At 50.3% G+C, this 21818-nt stretch overlaps 1 protein-coding gene across 1 annotated transcript in view; it reads left to right on the top strand.

Moving 5' to 3' along the window:
* Positions 1-21818, top strand: part of LOC138642333 (SCO-spondin-like) — a 410056-nt gene that overhangs the window by 226926 nt on the left and 161312 nt on the right. Inside the window, exons 57-61 of the mRNA XM_069730432.1 lie at positions 4306-4479; positions 7022-7192; positions 9878-10130; positions 11377-11423; positions 13012-13182. Coding sequence (XP_069586533.1) covers positions 4306-4479; positions 7022-7192; positions 9878-10130; positions 11377-11423; positions 13012-13182 — 816 coding nt within the window. The remainder of the gene's footprint in view (positions 1-4305; positions 4480-7021; positions 7193-9877; positions 10131-11376; positions 11424-13011; positions 13183-21818) is intronic.

Genomic DNA, 21818 nt, shown 5'->3' with positions numbered 1-21818 from the left:
TGATAAATGTAAGGTTATACACATGGGAAGAGGGAATCAATATCACCATTACACACTGAACGGGAAACCACTGGGTAAATCTGACAGGGAGAAGGACTTGGGGATCCTAGTTAATGATAAACTTACCTGGAGCAGCCAGTGCCAGGCAGCAGCTGCCAAGGCAAACAGGATCATGGGGTGCATTAAAAGAGGTCTGGATACACATGATGAGAGCATTATACTGCCTCTGTACAAATCCCTAGTTAGACCGCACATGGAGTACTGTGTCCAGTTTTGGGCACCGGTGCTCAGGAAGGATATAATGGAACTAGAGAGAGTACAAAGGAGGGCAACAAAATTAATAAAGGGGATGGGAGAACTACAATACCCAGATAGATTAGCGAAATTAGGATTATTTAGTCTAGAAAAAAGACGACTGAGGGGCGATCTAATAACCATGTATAAGTATATAAGGGGACAATACAAATATCTCGCTGAGGATCTGTTTATACCAAGGAAGGTGACGGGCACAAGGGGGAATTCTTTGCGTCTGGAGGAGAGAAGGTTTTTCCACCAACATAGAAGAGGATTCTTTACTGTTAGGGCAGTGAGAATCTGGAATTGCTTGCCTGAGGAGGTGGTGATGGCGAACTCAGTCGAGGGGTTCAAGAGAGGCCTGGATGTCTTCCTGGAGCAGAACAATATTGTATCATACAATTATTAGGTTCTGTAGAAGGACGTAGATCTGGGGATTTATTATGATGGAATATAGGCTGAACTGGATGGACAAATGTCTTTTTTCGGCCTTACTAACTATGTTACTATGTTACTATGTAACACACCCAGACATTACACTGACACCTGTAACACACCCAGACATTACACTGACACCAGTAACACACCCGAACATTACACTGACACCTGTAACACACCCAGACATTACACTGACACCTGTAACACACCCAGACATTACACTGACACCAGTAACACACTCTAACATTACACTGACACCTGTAACACACCCAGACATTACACTGACACCTGTAACACACCCAGACATTACACTAACACCTGTAACACACCCAAACATTACACTAACACCTGTAACACACCCAAACATTACACTGACACCTGTAACACACCCATACATTACACTGACACCAGTAACACACCCAAACATTACACTGACACCTGTAACACACCCAGACATTACACTGACACCTGTAACACACCCACACATTACACTGACACCTGTAACACACCCACACATTACACTGACACCTGTAACACACCCAGACATTACACTGACACCTGTAACACACCCAGACATTACACTAACACCTGTAACACACCCAAACATTACACTGACACCTGTAACACACCCAGACATTACACTGACACCTGTAACACACCCACACATTACACTGACACCTGTAACACACCCACACATTACACTGACACCTGTAACACACCCAGACATTACACTGACACCAGTAACACACCCAGACATTACACTGACACCTGTAACACACCCAGACATTACACTGACACCAGTAACACACCCGAACATTACACTGACACCTGTAACACACCCACACATTACACTGACATCTGTAACACACCCGAACATTACACTGACACCTGTAACACACCCAGACATTACACTGACACCTGTAACACACCCAGACATTACACTGACACCTGTAACACACCTGAACATTACACTGACACAGTAACACACCCAGACATTACACTGACACCTGTAACACACCCAGACATTACACTGACACCATTAACACACCCGAACATTACACTGACACCTGTAACACACCCGAACATTACACTGACACCTGTAACACACCCACACATTACACTGACATCTGTAACACACCCAAACATTACACTGACACCTGTAACACACCCAGACATTACACTGACACCTGTAACACACCCAGACATTACACTGACACCTGTAACACACCCAGACATTACACTGACACCAGTAACACACCCAAACATTACACTGACACCTGTAACACACCCAGACATTACACTGACACCTGTAACACACCCAGACATTACACTAACACCTGTAACACACCCGAACATTACACTGACACCTGTAACACACCCGAACATTACACTGACACCAGTAACACACCCAAACATTACACTGACACCTGTAACACACCTGAACATTACACTGACACCAGTAACACACCCGAACATTACACTGACACCAGTAACACACCCAGACATTACACTGACACCAGTAACACACTCTATCATTACACTGACACCTGTAACACACCCAGACATTACACTGACACCAGTAACACACCCAAACATTACACTGACACCTGTAACACACCTGGACATTACACTGACACCTGTAACACACCCAAACATTACACTGACACCTGTAACACACCCAGACATTACACTGACACCAGTAACACACCCAAACATTACACTAACACCTGTAACACACCCAGACATTACACTGACACCTGTAACACACCCAAACATTACACTGACACCTGTAACACACCCAGACATTACACTGACACCAGTAACACACCCAAACATTACACTGACACCTGTAACACACCCAGACATTACACTGACACCAGTAACACACCCAAACATTACACTGACACCTGTAACACACCCGGACATTACACTGACACCTGTAACACACCCAAACATTACACTGACACCTGTAACACACCCAGACATTACACTGACACCTGTAACACACCCAGACATTACACTAACACCTGTAACACACCCAAACATTACACTGACACCTGTAACAGACCCAGACATTACACTGACACCTGTAACACACCCACACATTACACTGACACCTGTAACACACCCGAACATTACACTGACACCTGTAACACACCCAGACATTTCACTGACACCAGTAACACACCCAGACATTACACTGACACCTGTAACACACCCAGACATTACACTGACACCAGTAACACACCTGAACATTACACTGACACCTGTAACACACCCAGACATTACACTGACACCTGTAACACACCCACACATTACACTGACATCTGTAACACACCCAGACATTACACTGACCTCTGTAACACACCCGAACATTACACTGACACCTGTAACACACCCAGACATTACACTAACACCTGTAACACACCCAAACATTACACTGACACCTGTAACAGACCCAGACATTACACTGACACCTGTAACACACCCACACATTACACTGACACCTGTAACACACCCGAACATTACACTGACACCTGTAACACACCCAGACATTTCACTGACACCAGTAACACACCCAGACATTACACTGACACCTGTAACACACCCAGACATTACACTGACACCAGTAACACACCTGAACATTACACTGACACCTGTAACACACCCAGACATTACACTGACACCTGTAACACACCCACACATTACACTGACACCTGTAACACACCCAGACATTACACTGACACCAGTAACACACCCGAACATTACACTGACACCTGTAACACACCCAGACATTACACTGACACCTGTAACACACCCAGACATTACACTGACACCTGTAACACACCCGGACATTACACTGACACCAGTAACACACCCGGACATTACACTGACACCTGTAACACACCCGGACATTACACTGACACCTGTAACACACCCGGACATTACACTGACACCTGTAACACACCCGGACATTACACTGACACCTGTAACACACCTGGACATTACACTGACACCAGTAGCACACCCGAACATTACACTGACACCTGTAACACACCCACACATTACACTGACACCTGTAACACACCCGGACATTACACTGACACCTGTAACACACCAGGACATTACACTGACACCAGTAACACACCCGGACATTACACTGACACCTGTAACACACCCGAACATTACACTGACACCTGTAACACACCCGGACATTACACTGACACCTGTAACACACCCGGACATTACTCTGACACCTGTAACACACCCGGACATTACACTGACACCTGTAACACACCCGAACATTACACTGACACCAGTAACACACCCAGACAATACACTGACACCTGTAACACACCCGGACATTACACTAACACCTGTAACACACCCGGACATTACACTAACACCTGTAACACACCCGGACATTACACTAACACCTGTAACACACCCGGACATTACACTGACACCTGTAACACACCCAGACATTACACTGACACCTGTAACGCCCCCTTTTATGATGATAGCACCTGTAATACCCCTGAATGTTATACTTTTGTGTTTTTTGCATGGTAGAAATGGATTTGTTGTGGACTGAGTGGACGGCATGGGCCTCGTGCTCTAGGACCTGTTTCTATAATGTGGAACATACCGGGCTGCGGAGAAGGTTCCGGCACTGTAACAGCTCAGTGACGCTCTGCATAGGAGAGTCCGTGCAGGAGGAGGCGTGCGACACATCCCCCTGCCCTGGTCAGTAACCAGTTATGTAACATACCATATTCAGTGGGTACAGACAGTATTCAGACCCCTTTACATATTTCACTGTTTCACTGCAGCCATTTGGTAAATTCAAGAAATTTCATTTTTTCTCATTAATGTTCACTCTGACCCCCATCTTGACTGAAAATAACAGAAATGTAGAAATTTTTGCAAATGTATTAAAAGAAGACAAACTGAAATATCCCATGGTCATAAGTCTTCAGCCCCTTTGCTCAGACTCTCATATTTAAGTCCCATGCCGTCCATTTCCTTGTGATCCTCCTTGAGATGGTTCTCCTCCTTCATTGGAGTCCAGCTGTGTGTAATTAATCTGATAGGACTTGATTTGGGGCGGCGCACACCTGTCTATATAAGACCTCACAGCTCACAGTGCATGTCAGACCAAAGGAGAATCATGAGGCCAAAGGAACTGGCCAAGGAGCTCAGAGACAGAATTGTGGCAAGGCGCAGATCTGGCCAAGGTTACAACAGAATTTCTGCAGCACTTAAGGTTCCTAAGAGCACAGTGGCCTCCATAATCCTTAAATGGAAGAAGTTGGGACCACCAGAAGTCTTCCTAGACCTGACCGTCCAGCCAAACTGAGCAATCGTGGGAGAAGAGCCTTGGTGAGAGAGGTAAAGAAGAACCCCAAGATCACTGTGGCTGAGCTCCAGAGAAGCAGAAGGGAGATGGGAGAAAGTTCCACTAAGTCACCTATCACTGCAGCCTCCACCAGTCAGGCCTTTATGGCAGAGTGGCCCAACAGAAGCCTCTCCTCAGTGCAAGACATATGAAAGCCGCATAGAGTTTGCAAAAAACACATGAAGGGCTCCCAGACTATGAGAAATAAGATTCTCTGGTCTGATGAGATGAAGATAGACCTTTTTGGTGATAATTCTAAGCGGTATGTGAAGAAAACCAGGCACTGCTCATCACCTGCCCAATACAATCCCAACAGTGAAGCATGGTGGTGGCAGCATCATGCTATCAAGGTGTTTTTCAGCTCCAGGGACAGGACGACTGGTTGTCATTGAAGGAAACATGAATGCGGCCAAGTACAGAGATATCCTGGATGAAATCCTCTTCCAGAGGGCTCTGGACCTCAGACTTGGCCAAAGGTTCACCTTCCAACAAGACAATGACCCTAAGCACACAGCTAAAATACCAAAGGCGCGGCTTCAGAACAACTCTGTGACCATTCCTGACCGGCCCAGCCAGAGCCCTGACCTAAACCCAATAGAGCATCTCTGGAGAGACCTGAAAATGGCGTCCACCAACGTTCACCATCCAACCTGATGGAACTGGAGAGGATCTGCAAGGAGGAATGGCCGAGGATCCCCAAATCCAGGGGGGAAAAACTTGTTACATCTTTCCCAAGAAGACTCCTGGCTATACTAGCTCAAAAGGGGCTTCTACCAATACTGAGCAAAGGGGCTGAAGACTTATGACCATGGGATATTTCAGTTTTATTTTGTATGAAATTTGCAAACACTGATGTCCTCATGTCCTCGCTGTATACACTGCAGTGTCTGTGTGCACACTGATGTCCTCATGCCCTCACTGTATATACTGCAGTGTCAGTGTGCACACTGATGTCCCCATGCCCTCGCTGTATACACTGCAGTGTCTGTGCGCACACTGATGTCCCCATGCCCTCACTGTATATACTGCAGTGTCAGTGTGCACACTGATGTCCCCATGCCCTCGCTGTATACACTGCAGTGTCTGTGCGCACACTGATGTCCCCATGCCCTCACTGTATATACTGCAGTGTCAGTGTGCACACTGATGTCCCCATGCCCTCGCTGTATACACTGCAGTGTCTGTGCGCACACTGATGTCCCCATGCCCTCACTGTATATACTGCAGTGTCAGTGTGCACACTGATGTCCCCATGCCCTCGCTGTATACACTGCAGTGTCTGTGCGCACACTGATGTCCCCATGCCCTCGCTGTATACACTGCAGTGTCTGTGTGCACACTGATGTCCTCATGCCCTCGCTGTATACACTGCAGTGTCAGTGTGCACACTGATGTCCCCATGCCCTCGCTGTATACACTGCAGTGTCTGTGCGCACACTGATGTCCCCATGCCCTCGCTGTATACACTGCAGTGTCTGTGCGCACACTGATGTCCCCATGCCCTCGCTGTATACACTGCAGTGTCTGTGCGCACACTGATGTCCCCATGCCCTCGCTGTATACACTGCAGTGTCTGTGCGCACACTGATGTCCCCATGCCCTCGCTGTATACACTGCAGTGTCTGTGCGCACACTGATGTCCTCATGCCCTCGCTGTATACACTGCAGTGTCTGTGTGCACACTGATGTCCTCATGCCCTCGCTGTATACACTGCAGTGTCAGTGTGCACACTGATGTCCCCATGCCCTCGCTGTATACACTGCAGTGTCTGTGCGCACACTGATGTCCCCATGCCCTCGCTGTATACACTGCAGTGTCTGTGCGCACACTGATGTCCCCATGCCCTCGCTGTATACAGTGTATATATATATATACCCCTCCTCACACAGTGCTCGGCGGCTGGTCCTCCTGGGGCTCCTGGACAGAATGTTCTGTGACCTGCGACTCTGGAATCCAAACCCGAAACCGCTCCTGTTCCAGGCCTGTGCCGCGTCACGGGGGCCCCAAATGCCAGGGGCCCCACATCCAGACCAGGGAATGTAACACGCAGCTCTGCAGAGGTGAGTAGCAGGGGCGGAGCCTGGAGACATGGGAGGAGTCATGTGCCCACAAGGGATTGTAACAAACCTTCAGCTGTGAGAAGTATTAACTGCAGTGAGTCAGAGAGGCCACAACCGTCCACTGTCTGCCATCTAAAGTGATTCAGATGGGCCACGTCCACCCACAGTGATTCAGAAGGGCCACGTCCACCCACAGTGATTCAGAGGCGCCACATCTGCCCACAGTGACTCAGAGGGGCCACGTCCACCCACAGTGATTCAGATGGGCCACGTCCACCCACAGTGATTCAGAGGGGCCACGTCCACCCACAGTGATTCAGAAGGGCCACGTCCGCCCACAGTGACTCAGAGGCGCCACGTCTGCCCACAGTGACTCAGAGGGGCCACGTCCACCCACAGTGACTCAGAGGGGCCACGTCCACCCACAGTGACTCAGAGGGGCCACGTCCACCCACAGTGACTCAGATGGGCCACGTCCACCCACAGTGATTCAGATGGGCCACGTCCACCCACAGTGATTCAGAGGGGCCACGTCCACCCACAGTGATTCAGAGGCGCCACGTCTGCCCACAGTGACTCAGAGGGGCCACGTCCACTCACAGTGATTCAGATGGGCCACGTCCACCCACAGTGATTCAGAGGGGCCACGTCCACCCACAGTGATTCAGAAGGGCCACGTCCGCCCACAGTGACTCAGAGGCGCCACGTCTGCCCACAGTGACTCAGAGGGGCCACGTCCACCCACAGTGACTCAGAGGGGCCACGTCCACCCACAGTGACTCAGAGGGGCCACGTCCACCCACAGTGACTCAGATGGGCCACGTCCACCCACAGTGATTCAGAGGGGCCACGTCCACCCACAGTGACTCAGAGGGGCCACGTCCACCCACAGTGACTCAGAGGGGCCACGTCCACCCACAGTGACTCAGAGGGGCCACGTCCACCCACAGTGACTCAGATGGGCCACGTCCACCCACAGTGATTCAGAGGGGCCACATCCACCCACAGTGATTCAGAGGGGCCACAACCGTTCACTGTCTGCCATCTAAAGTGATTCAGAGGGGCCACGTCCACCCACAGTGATTCAGAGGGGCCACGTCCACCCACAGTGACTCAGAGGGGCCACGTCCGCCCACAGTGACTCAGAGGGGCCACGTCCGCCCACAGTGACTCAGAGGGGCCACGTCCACCCACAGTGACTCAGAGGGGCCACGTCCACCCACAGTGACTCAGAGGGGCCACGTCCACCCACAGTGACTCAGAGGGGCCACGTCTGCCTGCAGTGACTCAGAGGGGCCACGTCTGCCTGCAGTGACTCAGAGGGGCCACAGCCACCCACAGTGACTCAGAGGGGCCACGCCCACCCACAGTGATTCAGAGGGGACACCTCCACCCACAGTGACTCAGAGGGGCCACGTCTGCCTGCAGTGACTCAGAGGGGCCACGTCCACCCACAGTGACTCAGAGGGGCCACGTCTGCCTGCAGTGACTCAGAGGGGCCACGTCCACCCACAGTGATTCAGAGGGGCCACGTCCACCCACAGTAACTCAGAGGGGCCACGTCTGCCTGCAGTGACTCAGAGGGGCCACGTCCACCCACAGTGACTCAGAGGGGCCACGTCCGCCCACAGTGACTCAGAGGGGCCACGTCCACCCACAGTGACTCAGAGGGGCCACGTCCGCGTGCAGTGACTCAGAGGGGCCACGTCCACCCACAGTGACTCAGAGGGGCTACGTCCACCCACAGTGACTCAGACGGGCCACGTCCACCCACAGTGACTCAGATGGGCCACGTCCACCCACAGTGACTCAGAGGGGCCACATCTACCCACAGTGACTCAGAGGGGCCACGTCCACCCACAGTGACTCAGAGGGGCCACGTCCACCCACAGTGACTCAGAGGGGCCACGTCTGCCTGCAGTGACTCAGAGGGGCCACGTCCACCCACAGTGATTCAGAGGGGCCACATCTACCCACAGTGACTCAGAGGGGCCACGTCCACCCACAGTGACTCAGAGGGGCCACGTCTGCCTGCAGTGACTCAGAGGGGCCACGTCCACCCACAGTGACTCAGAGGGGCCACGTCTGCCTGCAGTGACTCAGAGGGGCCACGTCCACCCACAGTGACTCAGAGGGGCCACATCTACCCACAGTGACTCAGAGGGGCCACGTCCACCCACAGTGACTCAGAGGGGCCACGTCTGCCTGCAGTGACTCAGAGGGGCCACGTCCACCCACAGTGATTCAACGGGGCCACGTCTGCCTGCAGTGACTCAGAGGGGCCACGTCCACCCACAGTGACTCAGAGGGGCCACATCTACCCACAGTGATTCAGAGGGGCCACGTCCATCTGCAGTGACTCAGAGGGGCCACATCTGCCCACAGTGACTCAGAGGGGCCACAGCCACCCGCAGTGACTTAGGGGCAGGTCCTACCACAGTGATTCAGAAGGGCCACGTCCACTTGCAGTGACTCAGGGGCCACGACCACCCACAGTGACACAGAGAGGCTACGTCTGCTCGCAGTGACTTAGGGGCCACAGCACCTGCAATGAGTGACATTGAGGGGAGCTAAAGAGGTTGCAGTTTTTGGCCTTTTCTGTGGTTTCCCGTGAACACTGCTACCAGACCTTGGTTTTCTGTAGACTGGTCCCTGCACATCTGAGATTGTTTTCCTTCCATTCAGACTCATGTCCACCACACATGATGTATCAGACGGCGGAGGAGTGCCGCAGGGGCGGAGGAGCCTGTCCACGGCTCTGCCTTGACCAGACAGCATATGTGGAGTGCACTTCCAACTGCTACGAGGGCTGCTACTGTCCGCAGGGGCTCTACCTCCAGAATTACAGCTGTGTCCCCCGCAGTGAGTGTTTCTGCTACCACCAGGGGGAGCTGCTGCTGCCGGGGGAGAACAGGACGCTGGACTCCTGCAATAACTGGTCAGTGACTGCCATGTGCTGCCTAACCCTGTGTGCAGACCGTTCGCCCATGTGCCTCCCTCTCCTCCATGTGCCACTCATTCCCCCAGGTGATGCCCAATCCCCCAGGTGCTGCCTGTTCTTTTGCCTGCCCCTCAGTTTTCTACCTGTTCCAGCATGTGCTGCCTATTTCCTTGGTGTGCTTCCCATTGCCCTGTTTTGCCGCCTCTTTCCCTGGTGTGCCCTTCATTCCCCCATGTGCTGTTTGTTTCCCCATGAGCTGCCCGTCTCCCCATGTGCCACCCGTTTACCCATGTGCCCCTCGATCCCTCGTGTGCTGTTTGTTTCCCAATGTGCTGCTCTTCCCTTTTCCCTGTCTGCTTCCTGTTGTACCATGTGCCGCGCATTCCCCTATCGCTGCCTGTTTCCCCGGTATGCTGCTTAGTCCCTCATGTGGAGTCGGATTCCCCACATGCTGCCCAATCCCCAGTTTGCTACCTATTCCCTCTGTGCCGCTCATTCCCTCATGCGCCACCCGATCCCCCATGTGCCCCCATTTTCCCTGTGTGCTGCCCATTCCCCCATGTGCCACTCGATTCCCCATGTGCCCCCCATTTTCCCTGTGTGCTGCCCATTCCGCAGTGTGCTGCCCGCTCTCTGGTTTGCTACCTATTCCTTCTGTGCCAGTGCCACCCATTCCCTCATGCGCCACCCGATCCCCCATGTGCCCCCATTTTCCCTGTGTGCTGCCCATTCCACCATGTGTTTCCCCTTTCCCCCATGTGCCTCCTGTTTTCCCCTTGTGCCGCTCAGTCTCCCTTGTGCCCCCGCTTTCCCTGTGTGCTGCCCATTCCCTCATGCGCCACTCGATCCCCCATGTGCCCCCCGTTTTCCCTGTGTGCTGCCTATTCCCCCATGTGCTGCCCGCTCCCCGGTTTGCTACCTATTCCCTCTGTGCCCCCATTCCCTCATGCGCCACTCGATCCCCCATGTGCCCCCCGTTTTCCCTGTGTGCTGCCCATTCCCCCATGTGCTGCCCCTTTCCCCCATGTGCCGCCTGTTTTCCCCTTGTGCCGCTCAGTCTCCCTTGTGCCCCCGCTTTCCCTGTGTGCTGCCCATTCCACCATGTGCCACTGGATCCCCCACATGCCGCCCTTTTTCCCTATCTGCTACCGATCCCCAGTTTGCTATATGTTCCCTCTGTGCCGCCTTTTCCTCATGCGCCATGTGAACGGACACTCAGTGGTGTTTTCATGTCTGTCTCCAGCACATGTGTTTCCGGGAAGATGGAGTGCGGAACCGAGCCCTGTCCAGGTAACGACCTCTTGTTTCATCACATGTGAGCCACATACAGAGGGTCTCATAGCTGCCATATGTGTTATGTCACACCCAGAGTGGCCACATGCCTCTATCACACTGGGGTCATGATTGACTTGGACAAAAAGGGGCGAGAATGCTTCAACCTGGGGCGGTCATATGACACTTCCCGTCAGCCCTAACTTCTTAGAAACAACAAATATCTTTTTCTGACCCTTGATTGGCCTTGTGGGTCCATATAATGGATGCTGCTGTAAATGGATAGAAACATTTTATCCTCCATGGTGGGTGACTCAGGTCTAGTGATGAGCGAGTAGGCTCGTTACTCGGGTTTTCCGAGCATGCTCGTGTGTTCTCCGAGTATTTTGGGCATGCTCGTAGATTATGTTTGTGTCCCCGCAGCTGCATGATTTGCTGCTGCTGTACAGCCTGAACATATCCAGGGATAGCCTGTTTGTTAAGGAATTCCCACATGTATTCAGGCTGTCTAGCTGCCGCAAATCATGCAGCTGCGGGGACACAAATATAATCTACGAGAACGCAGCAAATACTCAGAGAACACACGAGCATGCTCGGAAAACCCGAGTAATGAGCACAATCGCTCATCACCACTCAGGTCACATCTTCATCTTACTTACTCTTCCTAATGATAGAGGCGGAGGATTACACTTCATTATTTTAACTCTTTTTGAGAGTTAAACTCCTGATGATAACTCTTCATCCTTTTCACTCTTCGTGATCCTGGGGGCTGATGATAGCTCTTTACACTTTTTACTCTTCCTGATCCTGTGGGCTGATGATAGCTCTTTACACTTTTTACTCTTCCTGATCCCAGGGGCTGATGATAACTCTTTACACTTTTAACTCTTTCTGATCCCAGGGGCTGATGATAACTCTTTACTTTTTTCACTCTTCCTGATCTTGGGGGCTGATGATAACTCTTTACACTTTTTACTATTCCTGATCCCAGGAGCTCATGATAGCTCTTTACACTTTTTACTCTTTCTGATCCCAGGGGCTGATGATAGCTCTTTACACTTTTTACTCTTTCTGATCCCAGGGGCTGATAATAACTCTTTACACTTTTTACTCTTCCTGATCCCAGGGGCTGAAGATAATTCTTTACTTTTTTCACTCTTCCTGATCTTGGGGGCTGATGATAGCTCTTTACACTTTTTACTCTTCCTAATCCCAGGGGCTCATGATAACTTTTTACACTTTTTACTCTTCCTGATCCCAGGGGCTGATGATAACTCTTTACACTTTTTACTCTTTCTGATCCTGGGGGCTGATGATAACTCTTTACTTTTTTCACTCTTCCTGATCCCAGGGGCTGATGATAACTCTTTACTTTTTTCACTCTTCCTGATCCCAGGGGCTGATGATAACTCTTTACGCTTTTTACTCTTCCTGATCCCGGGGGCTGATGATAGCTCTTTACACTTTTTACTCTTCCTGATCCCAGGGGCTGATGATAACTCTCTACACTTTTTACTTTTCCTGATCCCGGGGCCGAGGATAACTCTTCATCTGTGTGTACTCAACTATAACACATACTGCCATCTCTTCATATCCATTCTTGCAGTGGACTGTGGCTGGAGCAGCTGGATGGCCTGGAGTTCCTGCAGCAGGACTTGTAATGTGGGGACTAGACGTCGCTACCGTTCAGGAACCAACCCACCATCAGCCTTTGGGGGGCAACTTTGTGAGGGCTCAAGTGTTGCCATAGAATTTTGTAGCTTGCAGCCTTGCAAAGGTAGGTCCAGTGGAGGACAGCGCCATAGAAATGGTACTGACAGCAGGGTCATAGAGTCTGCAGCTCCTAGTCCTCACTATGCATGGCCTACACATTTGCTCTGGATATTGTATGGTGAATTCCCCTTGTAGAACTGTTGTTAATGTTCTGTATTGGATATTGTGTAGCATCGATTTACACTGAACAAAAATATAAACACGACACTTTAGTTTTCCCATTTTTCATGAGCTGAAGTCTAAGATCTAAGACTTTTTCTCTGGACACAAAAGGCCTTTTTCTCTCCAGTGTTGATCAGAATGTGTCTAGATCTGTGTTAGTGAGATCTTCTCCTCATCGTCCACCTTACAGTGCGGCAGATCCAGATGCTGATTACACACGATTATTTCACAGGTGTCTTAGGCTGCCACAATAAAAGGTCACTTTAACATGCAGGTTTATCACACAGCACAATGCCATAGATGTCGCACGTTCTGAGCGAGCGTGCAGTTGGCATGCCAACTTCAGGAATGGCCACCAGGGCTGTTACCGTGAATTGAATGTTCATTTCTCCACCATAAGCACTGTCGAACGGCATTTCAGACGAATTTGAAAGTACAGCCTCCCGGCCTCACATTCGCCGCAGAACACGTGTAACAACAGAGGCCCAGGATCTCAACATCCTGCATCTTCACTTCCAAGATGGTCTGAGACTGGCCACGTGGACAGCTGCTGCAACAGTCGGCTTGCATAACCAAAGAATTTCTGCACAAACTGTCAGAAACCATCGCAGGGAAGCTCATCTGCGTGCTCGTCGTCCTCTATAGGGTCTCCACCTGAATGCAGCTTGTCGTCCTCTATAGGGTCTCCACCTGACTGCAGCTCGTCCTACTCATCAGGGTCTCCACCTGACTGCAACTCGTCGTCCTCTATAGGGTCTCCACCTGAATGCAGCTCGTCGTCCTCTTCAGGGTCTCCACCTGACTGCAGCTCGTCCTACTCATCAGGGTCTCCACCTGACTGCAGCTCGTCATCCTCATTGGGGTCTTCACCTGACTGCAGCTTGTCCTCCTTATCTGAGTCTCCTCCTAACTGCAGATCGTCATCCTCATCGGGGTCTCCACCTGAATGCAGCGCATCGTCCTCTTCAGGGTCTCCTCCTGAATGCAGATCGTCGTTCTCATCGGGGTTTCCACCTGAATGCAGCTCGTCATCCTCTTCAGGGTCTCCTCTTGAATGCAGATCGTCGTCCTCATCGGGGTCTCCACCTGAATGCAAATCGTTGTCCTCTTCAGGGTCTCCTCCTGAATGCAGATCGTCATTCTCATCGGGGTTTCCACCTGAATGCAGATCGTTGTCCTCTTCAGGGTCTCCGCCTGACTGCAGATCGTCGTCCTCATCGGGGTTTCCACCTGAATGCAGCTCGTCATCCTCTTCAGGGTCTCCTCCTGAATGCAGATCGTCGTCCTCATCGGGGTTTCCACCTGAATGCAAATCGTTGTCCTCTTCAGGGTCTCCTCCTGAATGCAGATCGTCATTCTCATCGGGGTTTCCACCTGAATGCAGATCGTTGTCCTCTTCAGGGTCTCCGCCTGACTGCAGATCGTCGTCCTCATCGGGGTTTCCACCTGAATGCAGCGCGTCGTCCTCTTCAGGGTCTCCTCCTGAATGCAGATCATCGTTCTCATCGGGGTTTCCACCTGAATGCAGATCGTTGTCCTCTTCAGGGTCTCCTCCTAACTGCAGATCGTCATCCTCATCGGGGTCTGCACCTGAATGCAGCTCGTCATCCTCTTCAGGGTCTCCGCCTGACTCAGATCGTCGTCCTCATCGGGGTCTCCACCTGAATGCAGCATGTCGCCCTCTTCAGGGTCTCCACCTGACTGCAGCTCATCGGACTATAGCTCTGAGTTCCGGCAATGGTCCTCGGAGGTTTGTGCAATGATGCAGCTCTCAAGTGTCAGTTTCACCGTGGCATTTCGGATACTCTAAAGGACACTCTTACTTTGCATACTCCGCCCTTTTCCCTGGGGAGGCCATGACCCAAGCCATTTGAATGGATCACCAAATTCATGAGCGACGGGTTGAACGACAGGAGATTTCAGTGACCCTGCCCAAGTCTGTTCACTTGCCAGAGATGGAACCAATGGAGGTTGGAACAGCCCGCTCTCGGGTCGTGGAGAGGAGGCGTCGGCGTGATCTTGGACTCTGCCTTTACTGTGTGTTTGACCTTAAAGGGGCATATAATCTGATACATATCCGGGAGGGTGATGAGTTGAAGACAGCGCTTTTGAAGTTGGAGGATTTATTTTTTCAAATCTTGTCATGCCTATGGGTTATCCGATGCTCCCGCTGTCTTTCAGAACTTTATGAATGACATTTTCTCCAATATTATTGGGAGGTTTATTGTGGTATATTTGGATGGCATTCTCATTTTTTTTATCTGATCTGGATTCTCACTATGAGCATGTTCGATTTGTTTTACAAAAATTCAGGGAAAATTCTTTGTTTCCTAAATTGGAGAAATGTACTTTTTCTGTTCAGGAAATATGGTTCCTGGGGTTCATTGTGTCAGCTGAAGGGTTTAAGATGGATCGTGGGAAGGTGCAAGCAATAATTGATTGGGTGCAACCTCGTGATCTGAAAGCAATGCAACAATTCATTCAATGCAACTCATTTGTCCATGGACTTCATTACGCATTTGCCTTTATCTTGTGGGTGGTGGCTGACAGATTCACTAAACAGGCTCACTTTGCTCCATTATCTGGGTTTCCTAAGGTGGGGACACTCTCCAGGTTATTTATCAATCATGTGGTGAGATTGCATGGCATTCCTTTAACCGTATCTGACAGGGGGGTGCAACTTGTCTCTAAATTCTGGAGGGCATTTTGTAGGAAGTTGGGGATTGATTTGTCTTTTTCTCCTGCTTATCGCCCTGAAACTAATGGTCAGGCAGAGAGGATGAATCAAGAACACATTTTAAGATGTTTTGTGGCGGCTCAGCAGGAGGACTGGTCCTCATTTTTGCCTCTTGCTGAGTTCACCTTTAACAGTCAGATCAATCTGAACCTCTCCTTTCTTCTATAACTGTGGTTTTCATCCTCATTTTGGTGAATTCTCTAGGATGAGTTCTGGATAACCTGGAGTGAAAGTGACCATTCAGAAACTTGGGGATGTTTGGAGGGAGGTTCAGAGGAATATTGGGGTGGCTCAGTTTCAGCAAAAAACGTGAGGCCAATAGAAAACGTTCGGGGGTTCCACTTTCAAAGATGGGGATAAAGTTTGGTTACCGTCCAAGAATATTAGGCTAAAAGTATGTTTGGCAAAGTTGGGTCTGAAATTCATTGGCCCGTAGGAGATTCTGGAGGTAATCAATCCAGTTGCCTTCAGATTAAAGCTTCCGCAGTCCCTTCGTGTCCCCAATGTTTTTCACAAATCCGTGTTCAAGAAGTTTGTTCCGTCTGTGTTGCCTGTCTCTTCCCCTCCTCCTCCAGTCTCTGTTGTTGGAGGTTTGGAGTATGAGATGCAGAAGATCGTAGATTCTCTGAGGGTCCGAAATTCTCTGCAATATCTTGTTCACTGGAAGGGATATGCACCCAAGGAGACCCTGAGTTCCAGCTCACTCGGTGAAGGCTGATTGTTTGGTCGGAGCTTTTCATCATAGGTTTCCTGAGAAACCTGGGGGTCCGGTGGACCCCCTTGAAGAGGAGGTGCTGTCAGGATTCCTCTGCACAGAGTGTCTGGGACTTGGTGATAAACCGCTCTGGCCCACATCACTGCCAGTCAAAAGCTTGTTCTAAGCTTGTGCTCCCTGGTGTGTGTTCGCCTGTTCGCTGTGCGGTAAATTCTGATCTGCTGCTGCTGACCTTTGGACCCTGTTCTGATTACCCGTTTGTTATTGCCCCTTTGTATCTGATATTCTGCTGCTGACCTTTGGACCCTGTTCTGATTACCCGTTTGTTATTGCCCCTTTGTATCTGATATTCTGCTTCTGACCTTTGGACCCTGTTCTGATTACCCGTTTGTTATTGCCCTTTTGCATATCCGCTATTTCTCTTGTATTCTGACCCTGGCATGTGACCTGACTTACAATTTCGTATTATAATAATAATAATAATAATAATAATAATAATAGGTTTTATTTATATGGCGCCAACATATTCCGCAGCACTTTACAGTTTAACAGTTGCAAACACAAGTCATAAGGAACAACATTAACAATACAATAATAAAGCACAATAAGCCGCCCCTGCTCGTGAGAGCTTACAATCTACAATGAGGTGGGGGAGATACAAAGTACAGGTGTGTATTTACAATGATGTATTTACAATGAGGGTCCGGCCATCTTCAGGGGGTGGGGGATAGATGGAGACAGTGAATGGGCTACTCACACACAAACATAAAATGACTTTGATTAGTGAACGTGATAGGCCGCTCTGAACAAATGTGTTTTATTATTATTATTATTATTATTTATTATTATAGCGCCATTTATTCCATGGCGCTTTACATGTGAGGAGGGGTATACATAATAAAACAAGTACAATAATCTTGAAAAATACAAGTCACAACTGGTACCGGAGGAGAGAGGACCCTGCCCGCGAGGGCTCACAATCTACAAGGGATGGGTGAGGATACAGTAGGTGAGGGTAGAGCTGGCCGTGCAGCGGTTTGGTCAATCGGTGGTTACTGCAGGTTGTAGGCTTGTCGGAAGAGGTGGGTCTTCAGGTTCTTTTTGAAGGTTTCGATGGTAGGCGAGAGTCTGATATGTTGTGGTAGAGCATTCCAGAGTAGGGGGGATGCACGAGAGAAATCTTGTATGCGATTGTGGGAAGAGGAGATAATAGGGGAGTAGAGAAGATCTTGTGAGGATCGGAGGTTGCGTGCAGGAAAGTACCGGGAGACGAGGTCACAGATGTATGGAGGAGACAGGTTGTGGATGGCTTTATATGTCATGGTTAGGCTTTTGTACTGTAGTCTCTGGGTGATGGGGAGCCAGTGCAGGGATTGACAGAGGGGAGAGGCCGGGGAATAGCGGGGGGACAGGTGGATTAGTCGGGCAGCAGAGTTTAGAATAGATTGGAGGGGTGCAAGAGTGTTAGAGGGGAGGCCACAGAGCAGGAGGTTACAGTAGTCAAGGCGGGAGATGATGAGGGCATGGACTAGGGTTTTTGCAGATTCTTGGTTTAGGAATGTGCGGATCCGTGAAATATTTTTGAGTTGGAGGCGGCAGGAAGTGGAAAGGGTTTGGATATGTGGTTTAAAGGAGAGATCAGTGTCAAGGATTACCCCAAGACAGCGGGCTTGTGGGACTGGGGAGAGTGGGCAGCCGTTTACTGTAATGGATAGGTTCGTTGGGGAGATCGCGTGAGATGGGGGAAAGATGATGAATTCTGTTTTGTCCATGTTAAGTTTTAGAAATCTAGTGGAGAAGAAGGATGAAATAGCAGACAGACATTGAGGGATTCTGGTTAGTAGGGAGGTGATATCTGGTCCAGAGATGTAGATCTGTGTGTCGTCAGCATAGAGATGATACTGAAAGCCGTGAGATTCTATGAGCTGTCCCAGGCCAAAGGTGTAGATGGAGAAGAGCAGGGGTCCTAGAACTGAACCTTGCGGGACTCCGACAGACAGGGGGCGAGGTGAGGAGGTGGTGTGTGAGTGGGAGACGCTGAATGTACGGTCAGTTAGGTATGATGAGATCCAGGATAGGGCCAATTCTGTGATGCCAAGGGATGAGAGGGTCTGCAGCAGCAGGGAATGGTCCACTGTGTCAAAGGCAGAGGACAGGTCCAGGAGGAGGAGGACAGAGTAGTGTCGCTTGCTCTTGGCGGTTAATAGGTCATTGGTGACCTTAGTTAGGGCAGTTTCAGTGGAGTGGTGTGACCGGAAGCCTGATTGAAAGCGGTCGAAGAAGGAGCAGGAAGATAGATGGGAGGACAGTTCAGTATGGACATGTTGTTCCAGTAGTTTTGAGGCAAAGGGGAGAAGTGATATAGGGCGATAGCTAGATACAGAGGATGGGTCAAGAGAGGGCTTTTTGAGGATAGGTGTGATTGTGGCATGTTTAAAGCTTGAGGGGAAAATGCCAGTTGTTAGTGATAGGTTAAAGAGATGGGTTAGGGTTGGGATGAAGACTGTGGTGAGGTTTGGGATGAAGTGGGATGGGAGTGGGTCAAGTGCACAGGTGGTGAGATGCGATCTTGAGAGTAGAGTGGAGAGTCCGTCTTCTTTTGAGCGAGCGCCTAAAACTATGCAAATTGTGGATGGTCCTAATTTCTTGGGGTTGAGCATTCCAGAGGATTGGCGCAGCACGGGAGAAGTCTTGGAGTCGGGAGTGGGAGGTACGGATCAGTGCAGAGGTTAGTCGAAAGTAATTTGCAGAGCGCAGTGATCGGTTAGGCCGATAGACAGAAATGAGGGAGGAGATGTAAGGGGGGCCGCACTGTGGAGAGCTTTGTGGGTGAGAACAAGTACTTTGAATTGTATCCTATAATGAATGGGCAGCCAGTGTAACGACTGGCGAAGAGCGGACGAGTCCGCGTAACGATTAGCCAGATGGACGACCCTGGCTGCTGCATTAAGGATGGACTGGAGAGGGGAAAGTCGAGTGAGGGGGAGGCCAATTAATAGAGCGTTGCAGTAATCCAGGCGGGAGTGGATCAGGGCGACAGTGAGAGTTTTTGTTGTTTCCATGGTGAGAAAAGGGCGGATTCTAGAGATGTTCTTTAGGTGTAAGCGGCACGAGCGGGCAAGAGATTGTATGTGGAAGGTGAAGGAGAGATCGGAGTCAAACATAACACCCAGACAGCGTGCCTGCTGCCGGGGTGTTATTATGGTTCCACCCACGGAGAGGGAAATGTCAGGTTTAGGGAGGTTAGTAGATGGCTGGAGCAGAAGAAGTTCAGTTTTGGAGAGGTTGAGTTTCAGATAGAGAGCGGACATGATGTTGGAGACTGCGGACAGTCAGTCAGTGGTGTTCTGTAGTACAGCGGGGGTAAGGTCAGGGGATGACGTGTATAGTTGCGTGTCATCGGCATAAAGATGGTACTGAAAGCCAAATCTGCTGATGGTCTGTCCATTTGGGGCCGTGTAGAGGGAGAAGAGAAGGGGGCCAAGAACTGATCCCTGAGGTACCCCGACAGTGAGAGGAAGAGGAGATGAGGTGGAGCCGGAGAACAGAACACTGAAGGAACGGTCAGAAAGATAGGAGGAGAACCAGGAGAGAACAGTGTCCTTAATGCCTAGTGACTGGAGCCTAGAGAGTAGGAGAGGGTGGTCAACAGTGTCGAAAGCTGCAGAAAGGTTGAGAAAAATGAGCATTGTGCTGTCAGAAGGTCGTTAGTCACTTTGATGAGTGCAGTTTCTGTCGAATGTAGGGGGAGGAAGCCGGACTGTGAAGGGTCTAGAAGGGAATGATTGGAGAGGTATCGGGTAAGGCGGGAGCAGACTAGGCGCTCCAAGAGTTTAGAGATAAAGGGGAGATTGGAGACTGGTCTAATTGTTTGTGCGGGATGGGTCGAGGGCGGGTTTCTTCAATAATGGAGTAATGAAGAGTGAAGGAGGAGGGGAAAATGCCCTTTGAGAGGGACAGATTGAAGATTGTAGTTAGGTGAGTAGTGACGACAGGAGAGAGCGACTGGAGGAGATGTGAGGGAAGGGGGTCAGTGGTGCATGTAGTAGGACAAGAAGAAGAGAGGAGCTTGGAGACTTCTTCTTCTGTGATGGGATTGAATGTGGAGAGTGAGCCAGGGGAAATTTTTCCTTGGTTTACTCTTTTGGTTTTGACCCTGAAACGTCTGACTTCATTGACTCATGGCCTGTCCGTGGGTATTGACTAGCGTCACACACAGGTGCATTTTATTGATGCCATTGTGAATGCACAAATATACCTTGACAAGATCCTGAGGCCATTTTTTGCCATTCATCCACAACCATCACCTTTTATTGCAGCAGGATAATGCAAGGACCCATGTTGCAGCAGGATAATGCATGGACCCATGTTGCAGCATGATATTGCATGGTCCCATGTTGCAGCAAGATCTGTACACAATTCCTGGAAGCTGGAAGTATCCCAGGTCTTGCACGGCAGCACACTCCCCGGACATGTCACCATTGAGCGTGGTTTATGCTCTGGATCGGCGTATACTACAGTGTGTTCAGGTTTCTGCCAATATCCAGCAACTTCGCACATTGTAGATGACCAACAATCCACCGGCCACAATCACCAACCTGATCAATTCTATGCGAAGGGGAAGTGCTGCATTGTGGGAGGCAAATGGTGGTCACACAAGATACTGACCAGTTTTCTGACCCCCCCACTCCTGCACCACAATACTGTAATGTGGCACCCCAGGAGTTCAGGTACCAAATTGGTATTGCCTTCCTCTCTGGGAGGGTGATGCCATGCCTGGAAATGAGGAGAATCCCTTTGACAGATAAGCTGTACATGCAACACTTTCTGACTCCAGGCCAGAAGAGGGAGCTCTAGACCCGGTTTCAGGGGAGCTTCCCTAGATATATATTCTGGCTTGGAGGAGTTAGTCAGTCAGTAGCAGACAGTGAAGGAGGAAGGAGCACAGGAGAAGTGAGGAGCTAGAGGAGAGTTGTGACTTGGCTCCTTCTAAGATGAAGCGCAGAAACTGGGCACTGGGAGCCCG

Source organism: Ranitomeya imitator, chromosome 6 (genome assembly GCF_032444005.1).
Source record: "Ranitomeya imitator isolate aRanImi1 chromosome 6, aRanImi1.pri, whole genome shotgun sequence".
NCBI classification, from domain to species: Eukaryota; Metazoa; Chordata; class Amphibia; order Anura; family Dendrobatidae; genus Ranitomeya; species Ranitomeya imitator.
This window is presented reverse-complemented; position numbering and strand designations above follow the sequence as displayed.